Consider the following 22,179-nt stretch of genomic DNA (forward strand, 5'->3'; position numbering starts at 1 on the left):
GTCTGGGTGAGGCAGATTATCAAATCAGAAACCAAAGAGACAAAGGTGGAGGGAAGAAAATACAGTACACAGTTGGCTTAAGAGACTTTGTATGTCCAAAACAGACATGGTCTGTGGGGTGGGAAAGAGGCACCAGCAGCTAAATAGATTCTGGGGAAGTGACCAGTCCATTTATCTCCTGCCTCTAGGCTGAGGAAATCTGAAAAGTTCCATTTCCCACCGATCAGGGTGCCCAGGACTCCCCACGCGGCCAGAGCCTCGGGGAAAGGCAGCGGCAGTCACCACGCCCGGCCTGGCTTGGGAGATGTCAAGGAACGGGAGACAGTCCCCATTTCTCGTCCCCCTCCCTTCTTCCCACAGCGGCTATCGGCTATCGGCTATCATCGGAGGATTTTCTCAGTTCCCACCGCCGTTTGGAGACTCAGATCGCAGGCTATTCCAGTTCTCCAACCTCTGGGAAACACCATGGGGGAGGTAAGGCCACTGTGAGAATTAGCACCGTGCTGAACCCAAGCACAGGTCGTGACCACGGCGCACGGATTTTAAATTAGCGGCCGGGAGGCTCGAAATCAAGTTCCCCTAAAGTCTATGCCAAATTTGACTTCCTTTCAGAAATATTCTAACTCATCAGCTTAACTGAAGCTCCTTAAAAGCAGGGCCCGTGCCTCGCCTTCTTGTGGATACGCCACGGGCACTGGCTTAATACTGGACCCAGAGCCGAGTCTCAACCAACAAGCAAACCAAATATAAAATTCTGGAACCATGTGAAGATATCTCCTACTTAAAACAAAAAATAATTGTTTGATTTAAAGGTACAGCGTGACGCCTTCCTCACAGGTATCTCTACGGCCCACAGCTCGCCTCCGAGTTTACAGATCATCTGCATGGCGATCCTGGTGGCGATACTCATCATCATCCCTTGTCTGTTCAGGGTCCGAACAAGCACGCACTGGCTCGGGACTGGGCAGTCCCAGCTCAAATACTTTTTAATGGAATCATAACAGCTCTTCTGACTGGAAGGCAGAATACACATCACCTAAAAAACAAAACACGGTAGAAGAGAAAACCAATTTAGTAAAGCATAGAGGTAGTGCTTTAAAAAAAGGAGTACATGGATTTTTCCTCCATACACCTTTTGGCCCTATGTTCCCAGAAAGCAACTACTGACATGCCTACAGTTCTCTTAAATGGCCTCTAAACCACTGACAATCAGAGCCATCCTAAATGCCTTTACATCTGTCAGTCACTCTGTAAGACCCCAGTCCAATCCTTCCCCTCTCCCTGGGCTCTTGTCTTCCTTCCCATTTTTCTCCCGATTTTATTCTCCTCCTTTCCTCAAATCCCATTCTAACCCAGCTCTATCTCCAGCTGGCCTTTCCCTTTTCTTACAGTTACCTCCTGTGGCTTTCCAGTGTGCTCCAGCCCCACCCACAGAAAAGGGTAAAGGAAAATTAACTTAAATTGTAATGTTTTTGTTTTTCCCACTAAGTTCTAGACAACCAAAAAAGGAAACAAACAAAAAAATCATTTTGATTACTGGAAGTAGAGAGTAAGGATATGTGGCGGGCAAAAAAAGAGAAGGAAGTTCAGGTCCTCTGGTATGTTTAATTCCAGCTTGCCTCTGTAACTGTTCCCACATCTTCCCCACATCTTTTCAGGTATTTATCAAACTGAAATAACTCTTCTTGTCTATTCCATCTCCTTCCCATCTTGTATTCTCTCTTCATAAGCCCCCAAATTATAAAAGAGATAGGTACTACTGCCATGATTAGCAGGAGAAAACACAATAATTTTCTCACCTATAGTGCGATTTAATATCATAATGTCAAGGGCTGAAATTATTTACACCTAAGTATATACAGTGAGGAAGAAAATATTTAAACATTATTAGCAAAATTGCCTTAGGGGCCTGCCTGCCTTCCAGCCTTTGAGTTTGGGGCCATGCAAGGAAAGTGGCCAAGTAAAGATGGGAGCTGAGACCAAGAAAAGAAAGCAGCCAAAAGAGACTGATTACACGCAGGGGGTGGAGCAAGCAGGCAAATATGTGCAGGACAACAGGAGCCATGATTCTCATGATCAGAGAAAGGAGGTATAAATACAGAAAGGGGAACAGTTTATATATATATGTATATACATACACACACACATACAGTAATAAAACAGATGCAAGTATGCACACATATGTGGATGTATACATAAACAGACACACACATACACCTATTTTCTAGATTTGCACATTGAGAAAGCTTGGGGCAGTGACACCCCAGCAGCAAATAAATATACCCAGTGCCCAGATCTTGGTTTCTAAATACTATGCTCTACCAAAAGGGATCAGGACTCCTTGGAAAAATGTTGGGACTCCAGTGCTTGGGCAGCAAGACCACAAAATAAGCCTGTAATATTATACCAGAAAGTAAGGAAATGTTCCAAGAATTATGGGGACATGTCAAAAAATGCAGAAACCAGCTTGGATGGGGCTCCCAATGGCAAATCAGGGACAATTTGAGCATCAAAATAAATAATAATCGTAATGGGCTATGGCTCAGTTAATAAAATAGGAATCTACGAATTCATGCTGATACAAATAAAGGAACAAACAGAAAGAACAGAAAGTGATTCCTTTTAAGACAAAGCCACCTAATAAATGTAGAATTAGAAAACTACCATTTGGCAATCATAATTATAACTGATTCAGGCAAGAATTATCAATAGGTGCTAAGACTAGTAGATAAAGGTTTGATGAAGAACAGGCTCTTTACAGCATCTGAAAGTATCTTCCCACCAAAACATGTGCAATTGCAAAGAGAAAAACACTTACCAGCTGCACATCTGGTTTGACATGTTGCTGAATGGCTCTAAGGAATGCACCTGGATTTTCTTGTACTTTTATGCTACATAAAAAGATTAATTTTGAAGCTATGTAATTTCCTTTTTAATATCACACAATCATATGGCATTAGAAATAACACAAATGCATTTTCCTAACAGAGTTGCAATTTTAGAGAGAAATCACTAGAGAAAAATGTAAAATTTGGGGGTCTAAAATTGTTTCTTCCCTTATAGGATATGCCAAAAACATTTAATAGTCATTTTTATTAGCTTAAAAAGTAATTTGGCAGAAAATGAAATTTCCTCAATTGTACAGAATTCCTACAATTACCTGTTCTTCCTGCAATACTGTTATTCAAAAAGGGTTGAAAGTGAACATGTGAAATCACAAATCTCATTATATCAAGTGCCTGTAACAGGGCTCTGGTGAAACTGGGATTAAAATTTCTCTAATACTTTCCAATGCCTGCCCATGTTAAAAACAAAACGAACAAAAAACTTCTCTAATACTGAAGTTACATGGGGATTTTAAAATAAAATTTTCAATAATTATCAGGTTAAGAAGACCAAGACATTTTGTTAACCTACATAATTCACACAAAAGATTTTTCTTCCTTAGTGGCAGCTTGTTTAGAGTCTGGAACATCTAGCTAACTACCTTAATTGGTCAGCAAGTCCCTATCCATTATCTACCATGCTAACAAGTTAGGCACCAGGGACTACAGAAAATAATTTCCACACACAGGCATGTATAAGTCTACTTTCTTTATGTAGAATAGGGCTGCTGGGTGATTGGACCGTCCCAAGGCCCAGTAGCCTTTTAAAACCTACCCAGCAGGTGGCAGGACAACTATCCCCTGATTGCTGATTCTTACTGAGCTACTTGAACGACCTGCAGCATTGTTTAAGCAACTACATGTTCTCGCTTTTCCAATTCAATCTCTGAAAGTATGCAGACTCAGCCGCTGTCTTACTGTCCGTTCCTTGTAAAAATCATCAGGCAAATGGTTTAGATGAGAGAAGCTGTGCATATAAATCTAACAGGCAAGTGGGTACTTTAGGGGAACAAAAGCATGGATTAAAATGTGGGCTTTCAAATAAAACAGGCCAAGAACAGATCACAGGCACTGGCTTGCTCACAGACTGTGTGTGATGAAGAGCTTTTGAGGCCAGCTTCCAGTCGGCTGACTGTGGCTTCTGTCGTTAATCTTTTCTTGCTTTATTAGCTTGTGGGTTAAAGGAAATTAGAACAGGTGAAACCGAAACCAGGTGATTTGTTAAGAGGTTTGATAAGAGGAGAATTCTAAACGATGGTGTAAAATGAGACTTCTGGAAAATCTGTGGTTTTCAACAATGCTTGCTCGGCTAGTGTAATTAATTAGTAACCACGTGTTAAAGAGTAACTTCCCACCCTGCCAATTAGGACATCTGCACCTCCACTGTAAGAAAGAAAAAGATGCTTTCCAAGCATATCAAGTTTAATAAAGTGAGGCACGATCGACTTTATGGTTCATCTAAAGCAAAACAATATTAATTCTGAGTGTATGTATCTATATGTGTCCCCTATTAAACTGAAAGCAATTTATTTTTCTCATCCCCAGCAATTGGCATAGTATCTAGCACACAGTAAATATTCAACAAATGTTCAAAGAATAGATAAATGACCTTGGTTTTATAAGAAAACTAATAAAATGATTGATTTTATGCTACAATAACAGAACCAGGAAAGTTTATTTCAGACCTTTTTTTTTTTTTTTAACATGGGCAGGCACCAGGAATCAAACCCGGGTCTCTGGTATGGCAGGCGAGAACTCTTGCCTGCTGAGCCACCGTGGCCCACCCCCAGACCTATTTTTACATTAGATTTTAATACATAAAATCTATCAAATAAATCAGGAAATGCAACTTATATTTTTTAATATCCTATTAGCTGTTAAGTTTTATAAAGAACTGACATGAAAGAGTTAAGAAACAATGAGGAGGCAATGTATAGATTTATTAAGGATTTATACCTCAGCTTTTACTAAAAAGATTTTGAGGTAATGAGACTTTTGTCTAAGAGGAACTGTGAAAAAGTTTTTAAAAGACCAATCTAAAATACATTTTAACTTTATAAAAATTTAATCATCACAAATCCCATCTACTTATAACTATTTCTTTGGCATTTTATATTAAGAAACTTTACTGAGATAAGCTTTTATGGAGACATCAGCCATTATTTTCTACCTTCTAACTAAACCAAAATAATTCATGAAAAAAAAAAAACTGGGGATGTTTTTCAGCATAGTCTCACATTTTGGGGTAGCCCACATTGAATCCCATGGAACTTCCAACATTTCTCAAGCAGTTCAGAAAGCTCTCGTGCACATTTTCAGCTCTGTTACTACAAATAATCAACCATTTATCCAAAGACTGGGCACTTAAAACCTTGCAAGCTCGCAGATCCTTGGACCAATCAGCAGCAGACACCGGTTGACACTGAAAAAAATAATGATAATGAAATGATTGAACGAATTCATTCAGACAGCAATTAAATAAAGACAGTGTCAGGATGGCCCAAGTTGGTCATCACAGAACTAGTTAGTGCAGTTTGCTCTTTATGGTCTTAAACTGTAACTGTTGAACATCATGGAATCTGACTTTGGCGCAGCTTGATCCCTCACTGTACGTGTGAGGAATGAGGCCCAGAGACGCTGACCAACGTGCCCACGGTCAGCAGGTGTGGGCGCCGCACATCTGAACAGAATGCATGTGCTTGCTGGCAGTGGAGGCATCTCTGCCTTAGCCCAGGTCTGCTCCCACTGGTTGTACTGCCTTGGGCAAGTCCCTTGACCTCATGTGCTCTCAAAGTGCTCAAAGAAGACGTTTGGTTCAAAGTTCTCTGAGGTTCCGTTCCAGTGCTAAGAACCTATGACTTTTACTATGCAGACTGTGCAATTTGGTCTCTTTACTTTAGGTATCTAAGTATGTCATGTAGAAAGTGTTTATCACTGATACCTCAGGAATCAGTAATAACCCTACAGTGTAGTTAAAAATACACATTATGTTAGGAGTAGCTAAATCTAGGAGCAGGGAAGAGACCAGGATGCCGGCTCATTTCTCACACTTGGAAGGTCCAGATGACCAGGAAAACAAGCTCCTTGTCTCAAGTGATGGGACATTATACTGGTTATCAAACCTCCTCTTATACCCATTCTCCTGATCTGAAACTGTTATGTACTCCAGAAATGCCATGTTCATTTAATCCTAATCCAATCTTGTGGGGTAAACCTATTGTTTGGGTGGGACTTTAGATTAGGTCGTTTCCATGCAGATGCAACCCACCCAATTGTGGCGGGGCGGGGGGACCTTTGATTAGATGGAGATGTGACCCCACCCATTCAAGGTGTGTCTTAATTACTTTACTGGAGTCCTTAAAAGAGCTCATGGAGAGAGAGAGCTCAGAACCAAATTGGAGAACAGAGAAATAAAACCAAGAAACAGATGTTGTAGATGCTAAGCTAATAGATGAAATCCAGAGTTTGCCCCGGAGAAGCTAAGTGAAGGCCTACAGAAACTTAGACAGGAGGGCACGGGAACCAGGTGCTGAAAGCAATGAAACCCAGGAGCAAAGGGCCAACAGATGCTGCCATGTGCTTTCCCATGTGACAGAGAAACCCAGTGATCGGCCTTTCTATAGTGAAGGTATATTCTTGTTGATGCCTTAATCTGGGTATTTCCGTGGCCTTAGAATTATAAATTTGTAATCTAATAAATCCCCTTTGTAAAAGGCAATCCATCTCGGGGCGGGCCGCGGTGGCTCAGCGGGCAAAGTGCTTGCCTGCCGTGCCGGAGGACCCCGGTTCGATTCCCGGCCCCAGCCCATGTAAAAAACAAACAAACAAACAAAATATAATAAAACAAGAAAATGTTTAAAAATGTTTCCCTTCCTTCCATCCTTCCTTCCTTCTCTGTCTTTCCTTCCTTTAAAAAAAAAAAAAAAAAAAAGGCAATCCATCTCTGTATATTGCATTCCAGCAGTACTAGCAAACTGAGACACACATGGAATGAAAGCAAATGAAAATACCTTTGGTGTGGCAAGCAGGGAAGAGGCGCTGCTGGAATTAAAAGGGACTGTAACTGTAGCCTATTCCTAGCTACTCAAAGTGTCGTATATGAACCAGCAATATGGGCATCACCTGAGAGCTTGTTAGAGACACAGAGTGCTGGTTTCACCCCAGACCTACTGAAGGGGAATGTGCATGTTAGCATGTTGACCGGGTGATTCACAGGCACATTCATGTTTAAGAAGCATTCCAATCCCCTTTTCTACAGACTCAGAAGCTGGGCTAAGAGAAGTCATGGAGCCAGTTAGCACAACCACAGGCTTAGAACGCTGGCCTCCTAAAGCTGCAGCAGAAGTGCTTTGCCACAAGCACTCTGACTTCCAACCACCGACCATTTTCACAATGCCTTGACACTAGGAGGCAGGGCTGGGACTCGGCTCCTGAAGAAAGCCACAGCCCTTTCACCCACATTTCTACCTTCTGGAGCCTGGGAGGAGACCCAGGACAATGTGCCCAAGGCACACCTGTGACCTGTGAACCTCTGGTTTACAGAGTCTGAAGACCCAATTTCCGAAAAGTAGAGTTAGTCAAGAAATCAATGACAGGGTGACTTCAAACCATGCACCACCTCTGGGGCTGGGTTCTCCCACTTTAGGTCCCCTTCTCCTATGGGGACCTGTTTCCACAACAACAACAAAAATGCAACAAAAGCTCTGACAAACATGACTTTGCTTGTAGAGATGGTTGAAGCAGATTATATTAAGTATTTTCAGCCCTACTTCACCTGTGGAAGTGAAACTGAGCTTCCCTTCAGAACTCCCTGACCAATCCTAATGGGCTCTGCTTTTCAGTACTTTAAAAAGTTTTGTTTTGAGTGGGCCACGGTGGCCAGCTGGGCAGGCACCGGGAATTGAACCCAGGTCTCCAGCATGGCAAGCAAGAACTCTGCCTGCTGAGCCACCACGGCCCACCCTTGTCTTGTTTTTAAAAGTAGTTTTCCCTCAGCTTCTCCAATAAGGGTTCTGGCTATTCAGACAGATTAGCAAAAAGAAATGATTTTTTTAAATCCTCATTCTGCCAATATGAAACATTTGTCCTTTAGTTATATTAATGTAGCTATGTTGGCTTGTTATATCAAATAAAGGCAAGAAGAGAACTTTTAATTATGAAATGAAATGCAACTGGTTTTAAAAATGGGCGAAACAGAAGGGAAAGGTAGAATAATGCACAATTTTTGAATAAAATCACCTTTTTTCCTTCAAATGAAGCCCAGAAGAGGCAATGATATGTCTCTTCACCTCTGGCATGTCTCTCCCCAAGTGCTATGTAAGGGGGTGGGCTCTATACAAATTTCTTTATTTTTATGCAACTGAGCAGCATTTTACTTTGGAAGATTACAGATACACTAGACACAGCAACTAAAAACCAACTCCTGTGTCCGGAAATACACCAGCAAATAGCATCTTTTCGAGTTCTATGGCTTTTATTTTTTTAATGGCATTAGAGTAGGACAAAACCAAAAATAAGTGGGAATGTCCTAACTGCAATGGTTTATCATTTTCTAGCACATCTTAAAATGTCATACTACATCACACTGGCAAACCTAAATCGTGTGTGCCACTAAGCCCAAGCAAGTACACTCTGAAAAGGAAGTAAGAGGGGACCTCCAGGCTCTAGACGAAGGGAGGGCAGCGAACGTGGCTATGGAGAAACGAGGTGAACATAAAGAGCCCACTAGTCACTTTGGTAAATAATCGAGCTGATACATATCCAAGTAAATACTTTTAATTGCAAATAAAATTGCAGCACTTACGATTTGGTCTTGCATTAATATTTTTTCTGAAGGTACAACACGGCCGGTCAGAGACATCTGGCATCCAAAATGCAGCCCCCAGGTCTCTAACTCAAAACGAGCATCCTTGTTTCTATTGATAGATTTGAGTTTTGAATCATTAAAATGCTTATTTTCTAAATAATTTAATCAATAACTTACTAATTCAGGGGCTGATTTTTCGTGGTTTTTTTTTAGAATTCCTGGCTTCTATACTCACCGTTTTCCTTTCCTATTTTCAGCACCCCCACAAGACAATTCCTAGTTGTTGTTGACAGATTTGTTTCAGGAATAGGACAATATAATGCTCAAAAGAATTATGGGAAGATTGTACCCATCGGGCTCTGCAGGAACGGGAAAAGGCTTCCAGTGCGCCACAGCTGTTAGAAACATCGGCCTCAGAGCCAGACAGACATGGGTTTAAGTCCTAGCCCCAATATGTAATAATAGGTGACCTTGGGCAAACTGCTTAATCTTTCTAAGCCCTGATTTCCACAGTGGTAAATGTAGGGATAATAACAGTAGCTACCTCATAGGTTGATTTAAAGATTAAATATGACATGTAAAGTACTTAGCCGAGGGCCTGTCATGTGTTAAACACTCAACTAATGTGAGATACTATCACTCCCACTAACGAACGTGTTGAAACAGAGATTATTTTGAAGCCTCTGGATAGGAAGATGCCTTCTGGGAATATCTGAGTTTGTTGACTTGGGAGTGCAGGGAGGATGACAGAGGTAAGGTGAGTAAGGACTTACACTTCAGGAAGATTCACAGGACATACAGAATAACTGGAAAACTATGAGAAGACTATTAGTATCAGCAATAACTGCAATACTTTATATTCATGTGATGCTTTATAACTTAATAAACTTCAATCATAGTTAATGCATTTTCTCATTGCATTATAATATATGGTCATCTTTACCAAGCTGTAAACTGCTTGAGGGCAGCAGCCACACAGACTCAGTCCCCCAGCCTCTATTACTGTGCCTGGCTCACAGCAAGCCAGTTGTGCACACAAAGGAGACTGATGGGTCTTTGCTTAGTTCCCTCGTTAAAGTTCTGCCTCTTTCTTTAGGGAGCTGAAACCTCTTTACCACTGTCTCTCCAAACAGCTCATTATTTCCATCTATTAATGTTCTGTCTGGTCACACTGAATACTTTGAATAATTTTACTTCAGATACTGTCTGCCCAAGAAGAGCTGGGCGAGGCAATCGCTGGACGGGACTCGGCGTGAGGGAAGTGGAATTACTGAAAGGTGGCAAGGTGATGTGTCAGGAAGACCAGCCCATAGCCTGGTGTCAGGAGAGAGAACGGGGAGGCGCCTCTAAAGTAGGCACACATCTGGGAGACATCCAGAAAAAAATGTACCCATAAAATGGAAAACTATGAAACTGCTAGCCTGGTGATAAAGATGCACATTTAACATACAGAATGGTTCAAGTAGAACTTTTAAGTGAAAAAAAACCAAATTCCCAAACATGATGTACAGTACTATGCCGTTTTCCTAAAAAATGATTACATTCATTAGAAAATATCTGAAAGAATATATATCATTAATTTATGATTCATTCATTTATTAAACAAATATTTACTAGTATATACTTATTTTTACTTATGTAAATTTCTAATTTGCTCTATGAGCTGGTATTGCTGGGGAAAAAAACTTTTTAAAGGAAAAAGAACACTTTAGAACAACACCATCCAATAGAAATACAATGCAAACCACCTAGGTACTCTTTCTTTGTATGCTGTACAGCGGAGGTCACACTTCATTCTTTCTCCATGTGAGTATCCCATTATTGCAGCACCATATGTTGAATTTTTGTTTGTTGACTTGTTTTTTTGGGAAGTGCATAGGCTGGGACTGGAACCCAGGTCTCCTGCATGGCAGGTGAGAATTCTACCACTGAACTACTCTCGCACCCCCACCTATGTACTTTTAAATTTCCTAACAGCCACATTGAAAAAAGTGAAAAAAAACTGGTGAAAATATTATAAACAATATGCATTATTTAACCCAATATATCTAAAGTATTAGCATTTCAGTATGGGGCACTAAACATATTTCTAGTGCCCAAGAGCCACAGAGCCATTGGCTACAGAGCTGAACAGTGCAGTTTTAGAAGGTCACAAGGGAGAACCTGGGAGAAGCTCGATTTTCCCATGACAGGCTTATAACAACCTGTCATAAGCGAAGGCAGGACAGCAGTCTGAGAAGCAGATGGACTGAACCACAGGAGCACAAGGTATTCCCAAGCTTAAAGAACACATAGTGGGATTCCCCTAATGTTCAGTGTGCTGAGGACAGGCATTATATTAAGATGTGACCATCACTGATCCTGAAGACTGGGAGTCTGGGGCATTCAAATACCATTTTTTTAAAAATTACAAAATTTTCTTCATTCAGAATTGTATCCAGATCCTCAATTAGGAAGCAGAAGAAAGCACAGCTGTCTAACTGTGTGGGGTGGTATTCCCTCCAGGCTGGCCTCCGCCACCTCCCTTCAACCAGTAGCTCCAGGGTCTCTTGGCGCAGCCCCTGGCTCAGAGAATGCAATTCAAAAATGGCTTGCTCTGAATCAACAAGACTGAGATGATTACATGAGACTGAGGCGGTATAGAGAGCATACAGTTCTGTAAGCTGAGCCCTGGTCCATGAAAGGCGTCCTGCCCGCCCCGTACCTCTGGATATCGTCAGCAAGCCTGGCCAGGCGCTGCTGCCTGCCCAAAGGACTGAGACACGTTTCTTCAGCCAGAGCCCGCATCAGCTGGAAATCAGAGGTTGCCTGGCCAGTCAGTCCTATTAAATGCAATCGAAAACAACGTGGGAAAAAAAACACAGTATTTTCATGTGTCGTTTCCAGCCCATTTCTAGCACAGTTTAAGGTTTTCAGTTAAAATGAATCAGATTCACCATCTAGGTAGTATATCATTTTAAATGTTCTAGTAACTACATTTCATAAAGTAAAAAAAAAAAAAGGTGAAATTATTTAAAGTAGTATTTATTACTTCAGCCAATATATCCAAAATACCATCATTTCAACATGCATTCAATATAATTTCTTAAGAAGAGTTTCTTCTTTTTTTCACACTAAGCATTTGAAACCCAGTGTCTACTTCACATGCACAGCACATCGCACTCAGACCCTCGGTCACACCTGCCACATTTCAAGGGTTCAGCCAACTCAGGTGGCTGGAGGCTACTGTACGTATCTTGAAGACCTAGAAAATTAGAGTACCACTAACAATAAGCATCGCTATCCCCAAGGATTACATCCTTATGAATTTTTCTAATTCCAAAATAAACACATGCACATCATAATGGATTCGAGCAATGCAAAAGGGTCAAAGTAGAAAGTCCATTCTCCTTACTCCCCCCTCCTCCATTAATTTAATGAACATTACGAAAGCATTCTAGAAAGAGATGCATATTTCACTGTCTAGTGAGGACTGCCTTCTGGATGCTCAAGCGAAAAGAAAATACTGCTCATGTGGGTACCATGCAAACTAGGTTAATAATATGCCCAAAGAAAATCAAAGTGATTTTGCTTTCTATACTATGGAAGTTTAACAAACGGCCAAGAGCAGCTTTATTTGAGGAAAATATTTGGGGGTCTATTTTACATCAAAGCACCAATGGAATCCTTGAGATAAAGGAAATGGATAACTTTTAACATGCCAAGCAATTTCCAAAGGGCACTCTCTCCTCCCACTTCTCTCTACTAACATTTACAAATTCTTCAAGGATGAATTAAAGGGCCCAACCTCCCTGGGCTAACTTAATGCTCCTGCACTCAGCTAACAGGAGTAATTTCTGTTCACCTCTAAGTATCACTTGTGATCAGGAGCTTGACAGGGTTATAAAACATAAATATTACCTGTTAGGAAACAGAGCTCAGGTATCAGGTGGGCAATGCGAGGCTCAGCATCGTCATTTCTCTTGCTTTTCAACAGACTAACAAGCACTGGCTGATTTAGGTCAGATAAAGTAATATCATATTGCTAGAAAATGCAAGATTAATGAGGGAAAAGTTAATATGGAAAAACTGCAAAACAAGCATCCTTGCTTATAAGCAACAAGGTAATTCCAAAGTGTCTGCATAAACAGATCTTCTCAATGAAGAAAAAAGTTCCACCGCTATCTACACATTTCTACTTCCTTCCCAGAACCTGTTTTTTTTTTTTTTAACTGAGGGCTAGTTTTATAATTTTAATCATCTCTTATAATGCAACATCATCTACCTTTTTCTTTTAGTTTTTACATCATTTCCTTCCCCTCTTCTGGGTTTCAATGGACTCAGAAAAGCCTCCAGCGGGCTCTAGATGTGTGCCAATGACCCCACCGGCACTCAAGGCCGGTCTTTCCACTACTGATGACTGATGGAGACTGTCACAGGCCTGACTGATTCTAAGCATCTTTACTCATTTTGAAAATATTTAAACACAAGTAAGAGGCAAGGGTTACACTGAATCAACATTAAATTTCCTAAAAGAACATGAATATCTTCGGTGTCTAGGATAGTATGATGCTAGAGGGAAGCATGTGACGTCTGACAACTGTGAATTTCATTAGTCGAACACCATCCCCATTCTACAAGGAACATATGTCCTAGAAACAATGTGATGAGTGGTACAGGTGCTTAGAGAAAAGAACAGCTACAAACACAGTCAGACAGGACCTCACAAAGAGGTGACATTTGAACTTGAAGCTAGGATGTCACCTGGTAGTTTAAGAGAAAGATGAGGTAAGGCTTTCTGCAGATATTAAGAGTAAGGAGCAAATGCAAAGGAATGTTCCGTGCCTAGTGAAGGCACTAATAGGTGGCTACAGCACAGGGCGCATGGTGGGAAAGCTGTGGGTGATGAGGCTAAAACATGGGATAGGGCCAAACTGTGTGATGCTAGAGATGAAGAGGGGAAGGGGACATGGGAGAGGAGGGGCGAGGTCTCATTTCCCAGTGCTTCCCATGTGCAGGGGGCAGGTGGCTGTTCTATCTGCACTGCCATGGTCAGCATTTACGGTGCACCAGTGAGGCACACACATAAATCCTTTTAAAGACAATACTACAGTGTAGTGGTCTGCCCAAGTTACCCAACTAATGCCAGGACCGTCCTACTCCAGAGCTTCTGTTCTTAACCACATCTCTGGGCAGTGGTTTAGAACGCTGTCTCGGGTGGCAATGAGGATACAGGATGCAGCGCAAAGAAGGCTGGGGTGAGGAAGCCAGAAGAGGGCGACTGCGATTCTCCAGACAAGAAACAACGAGGTCCTGCGTTAATCCACCGGCAACAGGCCTGGGGAGGAGGGGGAGGGTATTGGAGAGAATTCATGGATGGAGGAGGCAGAAGTCATGTTGGGGACAACTGAATGAGTGGGTGAGGGTGAAGAAGAGGAGAGACGAAAGCTAATTTCCTAACTGAGCATCTTCGCAAGGACAAACAGGAATAGAAAGACAATGAATTCCGTTTGAATTATGTTCGTTTGAGATGTCTGCAGGACATTCATGCAAATATGTTTTGAAAATGGAGATGAGTATATAATTCAGGAACGAGGGCAAAGCAGGAAAAAAAAACATTTAGTGGTTCTGCACGAGAACCATGGTTCCTTCCTATAGAAATAATAAATAGCACTGAATGTTTGGGGGAAGGAAAGGGGGAAACCAACAAAAGAGACTAAGAAAGAACAACCTGAAACCTTGCAGAGACTCACAGGGATCTTTCCTGGACTCCAGAGGGAGAGCTGCTCAAGCAGGCAGGGGTGGCCACAAACGGTCCCTCAGAACAAGTATGGTACCTGAACTACCTTTACAGAGCTATTTCTATGGCAACAGGGTCAGAAACCAGACTGCCGAGGCTTCAGGAAAGAAGAGGAACGCAAGAAGTACATGGAACTAGTGCAAACGACTTCCTATTGAAGGAGGCAAATGAGGAAAAAAGAAACAGCTTCTCTTGAAAGTGTAGAAAAATCAGGGACGGTTTTTGTTTTGTGTTTGTTTTTCAAAGCATCTGTGAGATTTTGGAGACATGAACATGATTGTACATGAAAGAGGAGGAGCCTCAGAAGGGAACTGAAGACGGAAGGTGGGGAGAAAGGGCCTGATCTCGAAAATCGAGCTGCCAGAGGCTGCAGGGAATTCAATCAATAGAGGTTTACTCAGTATGTGCAACATGCAAGGCATTGTCCTAGAGCTGGGTGACCGGCAATGAAGACCCCAAGGCACACCCTTAAGAGCTCAAAGTCCAGGAGAGGAGCCAGGTCATTCTTGTCCTGCCGTGACAGGTGCAGGGAGGGGTGCCCTGGTGAGGGTCAGGGGCTCTCTGGAGAGGTGACAGCTGAGCTGAGTACTGAAGGATGCTCAAGGTTTGGCTGACTGTGAAGGAGTCCAGGAGGAGAAGCAATGCACGGGGAGTGACTGAGTCAAGGAGTACAAAAGCTGATTCAGCAGAGCATTCCAAGCGAACTGGTGTAGCAGGAGATATGATCAAAAGGCAGGGAGTGGCCAGATCGCAAAGGGACTTCCCTGCAAAGTCTGCTGAAGAGTTTAGATTTGGCTCTTACGCAAGAGGGAAATATTGTAAGTAGAGAAGTGACATTGTCAGATAATGCTTTTCTTCAGAAGATCACCCAGTCTATAGGAAGAAGGACAACAGAAGACAAGATAAGGGCCTGAGCCACGCCAGGAATGCAGGAGTATAAGGTGGAGGAAAAGAGACGAGTCAGAGAATTAGACTTACTCTGACTATTCAGGGCATTTTTGGACAAGGAAAGGAACAAAGAAACTTCTCTGAGCTAAAAGGAAAGGAGATAAGGATGAAATGGGGGAAAGGTGTGTGTGTGTGTGTATGTGTAAATATACATATATACTCACACTTTTTGAAAAATCCAGTTGTTTTTCTTCCCTTACTCTTTTGCAAATGATTCACACTGATATGTATAAATATAAAATTTGCAATAATCCAGCTTGGGTGAAAATTCTTGAATCATTTGTAATTAACTGATACAAATGCCCTTCCCCTTATGATAACCATGTTCAGCTACTTGCACTGCCTCCTTTTAAGTGACTTAGTTTTTTTGTTTCTGTTTTCTAACTATTAGAGAAGTTGTGGGTTTACAAAACAATCATGCATTAAATAAAGGATTCCCATATACTGCCCCATTATTAGCACCTTGCATTGGTACATTTGTTCCAATTGATGAAGTTGTAACTGAGAAATTAAGAACTAACAAATAATCGGATGACTGCATCTCTTTCTTACTTTCTAGTATAATGTAGAATAGCCAGAAAGAAATACCTGAATTACTAAACTATAACCCAGCTGTCTTGATCTTTGGTAATGATTGTAAAACTATACAACCTTTATCTTGTGACTGTACAGAGAGGTTTAGTAACTTGCCTAAGGTCACAAAGCTAGTAAGTATCAGAGGCAAGATTCAAATCCAGTCCCGGTTCAGAACTTCTGTGCTTTGCTGCTTCTTTGTTAAAACACAGTGACTTTCAGGGCAGAAAGGAAGGATGACTAAATGAGATTTCACTACGGTTTTCACTTATCCTACCTGCTTGTAGTAATCCACATAGGTGATCTCAGTGCCGTCCCGCTTCTGAAAGGTGTGCGTGGGCTTCACCGACCAGTCAATGTCATCGATGCGATAGGTTTTGTTATTATATCTGGCAAATACAAGAAATCTTTAAAATACTCTTTAATTCCAAATCATACAAGATACATTGCTACTTCACCAAACTTTTAAGTCAAGGTATAAGACAGCCTCCAAAATTTCAGAAATTATGAAAGACCATAACACAAGAAGAGTCACATTAGTTTTCATGATCAGCTCTTAAGTGAGAAGAGCATGAATTAACTCTTTGGTACACAGGCAGACCTCCATGTTCCAACAAAATTGAGGGGAAAGTCATTAGACCCCCTGTTTTTCTCTCTGATAGACACTGTACCATCAAGCGAATCACCCTGTAAGGTTCAAAGGCTGAAGCATTGCTCAGAGACTCCCCATGAGCTGCTGGTGTCACTCAGATGCTCTGAGCTCCCAGAGAGTTTTTTTGACAGGGAGACTAATCAACTATGCAATTTTGGAATACTGATTAACCACCTATCCAGGGCTGGCCCTGGACAAAAACGTGATCCACGGTCATTCCACGCTCCTCCTCCCCTTCAGCTCTGTGGAATGTGGAACGACCTGCTCACGTTGCCCAGCCCTCAGGACAGAAACCTCCTTGGCAGGATTCTCCAAACCTCTTTGGACCTTCCTGGGTGACCTGAAAATAACTAATAAACTAACGCACAAGGACCATTATAGGAGGCTAAGAGAGTGGCCTTCTTATCTCAGGTAAAGTAGAACTCAACCAGTCCCATCTCTCTGCTATCTAATCCAGAAAACCAACTCTAAGTGGGAAATCCAAGTTAGTCCCCTAAAAGAGGCATTCTTGGGCTAGCAGTACATGGGGAGATTTTTAGAACTCAGAAGCCTCCCAATCCACCTGTGTTTAATTTAGTTCAATGGGCAACTGAGGGAGAAATTATATATAAACCCAGTAGCTTGCAAAGAAGTTAGACATGATCCCAGCCTTAAAGACCTCATAATCTTAGACAGAAGGCAAGACACAGATCTAATGCCTTGTAAACTAATAAAATGTAATGAAATGGTTATAAGTAGGTGATTTTAAGCCAAATGAGATGGGCACATTACCGAGGAGGAAGTAATTCAATTCTACCTGAGTGGATAGGTGGAGGTCTCAGAAAAGTATGACCCTGGGAGCTGGGTCTTGGAAGAAGCAGAACATCAAAAGAGAAATTCCGGGATGGTGGATCCAGGCAGATACACTGAAGGAGCAAAGTGCAGACTGTTGGGGATTAGAGCCAGGAGCATGGGGCAGGAGTGGAGGGACCAGTTACAGCAAGAGATAAGGTAAACAGCAGGACTATGCCAGCTGGGGGACAGTCCAGAATGCCACACAAGACGTCTGTACTCAGACAGCTGAGAACAGTCAGGTCTTGTAAACAGGCGCATAAACCGAAGAGATCTGTGTTCAGGGCAACACCTAAAGCTATTCCTGTCCCCAGGTACCACAGCTAATTCATTCACTGGAGGAAAGTTTATTCGAATGCAGGCTTTTACCTTGTAAGGACAATGTACCCTATCAGCTGTTCCTCACACATCTGGGTGAAGCAGGACGTTCCAGTTTTGTGGTAGAGACTGGTCATGACTTCTAGAACAGTCTCATTCCGGAGGACTTTATAACTCACATCAGCACTAAACAGGAGCCTGCTTTCAAACTGGGACACAGAAATAGCAAATCCAGGCCAAAGGGACAATCTTAAAGGAAGAGAAATATTTAAAATGTTATATCAGATAAACAATAAACATTCTTAAAATGGTGATTTTACATTCTAATTGTTAGGTTTTATCAATTTTCTCTTTAGTCTGATTCTTTCCAGTTGTTAACTAAAAACTTGGTTTTTAAACATATGTTCTTTAAACATATTAAAAATATTCTAAAATTGATCATAGGGATGTCTGCACCATGTGATAATACTGATTGTATACTTTGGACATTTTGTATAGTGTGTGAATATACCGCAATAAAATTGCAAAAAAATCCAGCACATATTCAGCATAAAATGCATGTAAAGCAGGGTTTCTCAGCCTCGACACTACTGGCCTTTGGAACTGGATAGTTCTCTGTTGGGGGCTAGCCTTTACATTGTAGCATCCCTGGCTTCTACTGATTAGATCCGAGTAGCAGACTCCTAATTCTGAGCACTAAAAATGTCTCCAGACATTGCCAATCACCCACTGGGGGAACAAAATCGTCTCTGACTGAGAACCACTGCTGGAGGTCTAAAACATTTATGGAGTGATCTGTCTCAACATGAAAACATCTAGGTTCAGAAAAGCATACCCTTGCAAAACTGGAGACAGTGGACAGGCTTAATCAGGATATTAAGAAATAAGCGATATCACTCTCTGCTCCTCCCCACTCGACAGACAGTCTCATCTTTTCATGCAGTGCCAGCCACATCTCTGAGGCACAATGGTGAAGGTTGAAATAAATGGATATGGCCATATTGGGTACCTGATCACCAGGGCTGCTATAAACTCTGACAAAAGTGCAGGTTGTCGCCATTAATGAGCCCTATGTCGGCCTCAACTACATGGTCTACATGTTCCAGTGTGATTCCACCCATGGCAAGTTCAAAGGCACTGTCAAGGTTGAGAATGGGAAGCTTGTTATCAATGGGATTCCCATTACTATCTTTCAGGAGTGATCCCATCAACATCAAATGGGGTGATGCTGGTGCTGAATAAGTTGTGGAGTCCACTGGTATCTTCACAACCATGGAGAAGGCTGGTGTTCATTTGAAGGGTGGTGCTAAAAGACTCATCATCTCTGCCCCTTAGGCTGATGGCCCCATGTTTGTTAACATAGGGCATGAACCATGAGAAGTATGATGGGCGCGAACCATGAGAAGTGTGAAAACTCCCTCGAGATCATCAATAAGGCTTCCTGCACCAACAGCTTCTTGGCCCCGTTGGCCAAAGTCATCCATGACAACTTTGGCATCATGGAGGGACTCGTGACCACCATGCACGCCATCACTGCCACCCAGAAGACTGTGGATGGCCCCTCTAGGAAAATGTGTGTGATGGCTGTGGGGCCGACCAGACTAGCATCCCTGCATCTACCAGCACTGCCAAGGTGGTGGGCAACGTCATTTCAGAGCTGAATACAAAGCTCACTGGCATGGCCTTCCATGTCCCCAGCCCCAATGTGTCCACTGTGGCTCTGACCTGCCAGCTGGAGAAAGCGGCCAAGTACAAAAACATTAATAAGGTGGTGAAGCAGGCATTAGAGGGCCCCCAAAAGGCATCCTGGGCTATACTGAGGACCAGGTTTGTCTCCTGAGACTTCAACAGTGACACCCACTCCTCCACTTTTGATGCTGGGGCTGGCATTGCCCTCAACAATCACTTTGTTAAGCTCATTTCCTGGTATGACAATGAATTCAGCTACAGCAACAGGGTGGTGAACCTTATGGTCTATGTGGCATCCAAGGAGTAAGAGCCCCTGGACAACCAGCCCCAGTGACAACATGAGAGTAAGGGAGGCTGTCAGCTGCTGGGGAGTCGTGGTCCCACTCGATTCCCCAGTACTGAGAATCGCCCTTCCTCCACAGCTTCTATCCAAGAACCGCGGAAGAAAGAGAAGGGCTGAGAGCCCTACCATGTCATGTCCCATCAATAAAGTACACCCTACCAAGAACAAAAAGGAAAGAAATAAGCAATATCAGATACAAGAGAAACTGTAGCTTTTCCTTTCCACATTTATGAATGATGTAGACCAAAAAGCCTTGACTAAAAAGAGCTTAAAGAAATGGCACGAAAGAACAGACAAACACTCTTGTGAATCATTCCATTTCATATTTTTGTGGCATTAGGTCACTGTGACACTGAGCCAAGCTTGGACAATCACAGGCTCTGTGCAGGGGCTCCAGCTTAGCACAACGCTGGACCTATGAGAGCTCCTGATCCAGGTGGACTAACAAGTGACAGGGACAAGGAGACCACACTGAAACAAGAACCTAGTGTGCAGAAACCAGTAATTTTTCCTCCATCTGGCAAAAGGCTGAAGACACTGACATTACCTCCACTCCTCATCGTGTTCAGGCACTTCCCCACTGTTGCCTCTGTCTTTTAGATGGACCACAAATTTTGGAGAGCTGAGTAAAAACAATCTGTTCAAGACGTGACTGTACTACTTCCCTGTTTAGGGTGAAAATTCTGAAAGTGTTCATTCTGGTTCTATCTCTCAACAGGGTAATTAGGTTGGCTTCTCTGCCCGACCTCCACTTAACAGATGATTTCATAACCGTCTTCTCCACTGTGCTGGCTTCCTTTTGGTGTCTCAAGAAAATGGAACACCAACTGTGTGTCCTAACATAACACGGGCTATTCTGTTTTCGTTATTACCTATCATATGCCGAAAATTCAGATTCTGAATTCCACCTAGGATTTATGATAGTGATCTAGCCCTGTAATATACGAAAGCAGACGGATGGCTTCACGTTTCACATTCACCATTCTATAAAAAATGTGAAAATTAAAAAAAAATCCATTACATTTCATACCATAGAGTCTCCCACAGGTGGTATAATGGTACAAGATTGCATTGCAAATTATGCTCCTCCCATTATAACAATTTCTGAGTAATAGAAATTATAAATAAACCTACTTGTGCTGGGGAATTTCTACTGGCTTTGAAGGATTATAGAAGTTCCGTCCTATCTGGTACATGGACAGCTTTTTTAAGATCCTGCAAGGACAGTTTTTTGAATCTTTGTAAATAGCATCAATGACAGTGCAGTTCTAACGTTATACCAATGTTGAAAATAATGGTAAAGATAAATAGAAATCATATAACGATCATGCTCACAGCACTGGTTTAGATACTAAATGTTCATTCTTCCTGTTTGAGAATGGCATAAGTGAAATTTTTTTATCCATCTTGGGTTAACTGCAAAGATAGAGTGGTGGGCACTCACCAGCTGAGGCCCTGGATGGGTGAGACATTGTGGTTAGGCTGGAAGGGTGAGGGGAGTCACGTCTGAGGTCTCTTCCAGCCTCCTCCCTATTTTGAGATGAGGTGTCTGATTCTAATAAGGCTACTCAGACTCCCCAGGGGCTACAAACTGCACGGCTGCCTCCAATCCTGGTCACCTCTGGAATGTGAAACATCCCCGATATGAGGCCATGTCACGCATGGGGAGAAGTAGGGAGTTTCAAGTCAGAAAATGGGGGTTCCGACTGTGTGAAGTGGGGTACCAACCCTCACTGAGCCTCAGCCTCCTCATCTGTTAAACCGGGATGTTAACAGTACCTGCGCCTCATGGCTCTAGAGAGGCGCAAGGAGGATAACACACAACTGTGAGAGCTGTGTAAATGAAGAGCACCTGCCCAGGGTTAGCTGATTTAAAGCGGTCCCTTCTCAGGAAGGAATGTGCAAGACTGGCTTCTGAAGAGCCATTAGGCAGCAATGAACTGAGGCCCAGATATGATCACAGGATACACAGCAAGATTTCTGCTCAGAATTAGTCAGCAGCATGTTTGTGGTAGGAGGGGATTCCCTTTGTGCCCTACTCAGTAAAACCCCAAACTTCCCCGTCATCCTCCAGGGTTCTGACAGATCACCCCAATGACCTAAGCTAGGAGCATGTGAAACAGCAGCTCTTAAGCTTTAGAGAACCCACGTGTTATCTCAGAATCTTGAAAAAATGTAGGTTTTACAGGCCCCATCCAGGAACTTCTGATTTACTGGGTCTGGTAAGGAGCAAAGGAATCTGTATTTTATCGCCTTCTACCCTGCATCCCCAAGATGACTTTGAAGCAAGTGATCCTTGGGCCAGTCTGAGGAAGCACTGGAAAGCTTAGCTTCAACTTCCCTCTGCTCCATGTG

At 42.4% G+C, this 22,179-nt stretch overlaps 1 protein-coding gene across 2 annotated transcripts in view; it reads right to left on the bottom strand.

The window, feature by feature from the left end:
* PIWIL4 (piwi like RNA-mediated gene silencing 4) overlaps nt 1-22,179 on the bottom strand; it is a 69,277-nt gene that overhangs the window by 8,628 nt on the left and 38,470 nt on the right. For both annotated transcript variants that reach the window (XM_077113232.1, XM_077113230.1), the window contains exons 6-14: nt 20,959-21,039; nt 17,844-18,041; nt 16,269-16,380; nt 12,592-12,715; nt 11,396-11,513; nt 8,689-8,800; nt 5,123-5,307; nt 2,819-2,891; nt 836-1,036 (exon numbers count right to left, since the gene is read on the bottom strand). In XM_077113232.1, the coding sequence (XP_076969347.1) occupies nt 836-1,036; nt 2,819-2,891; nt 5,123-5,307; nt 8,689-8,800; nt 11,396-11,513; nt 12,592-12,715; nt 16,269-16,380; nt 17,844-18,041; nt 20,959-21,039 (1,204 nt within the window). The remainder of the gene's footprint in view (nt 1-835; nt 1,037-2,818; nt 2,892-5,122; nt 5,308-8,688; nt 8,801-11,395; nt 11,514-12,591; nt 12,716-16,268; nt 16,381-17,843; nt 18,042-20,958; nt 21,040-22,179) is intronic.

Source organism: Tamandua tetradactyla, chromosome 8, assembly GCF_023851605.1.
Source record: "Tamandua tetradactyla isolate mTamTet1 chromosome 8, mTamTet1.pri, whole genome shotgun sequence".
Lineage (NCBI taxonomy): Eukaryota > Metazoa > Chordata > Mammalia > Pilosa > Myrmecophagidae > Tamandua > Tamandua tetradactyla.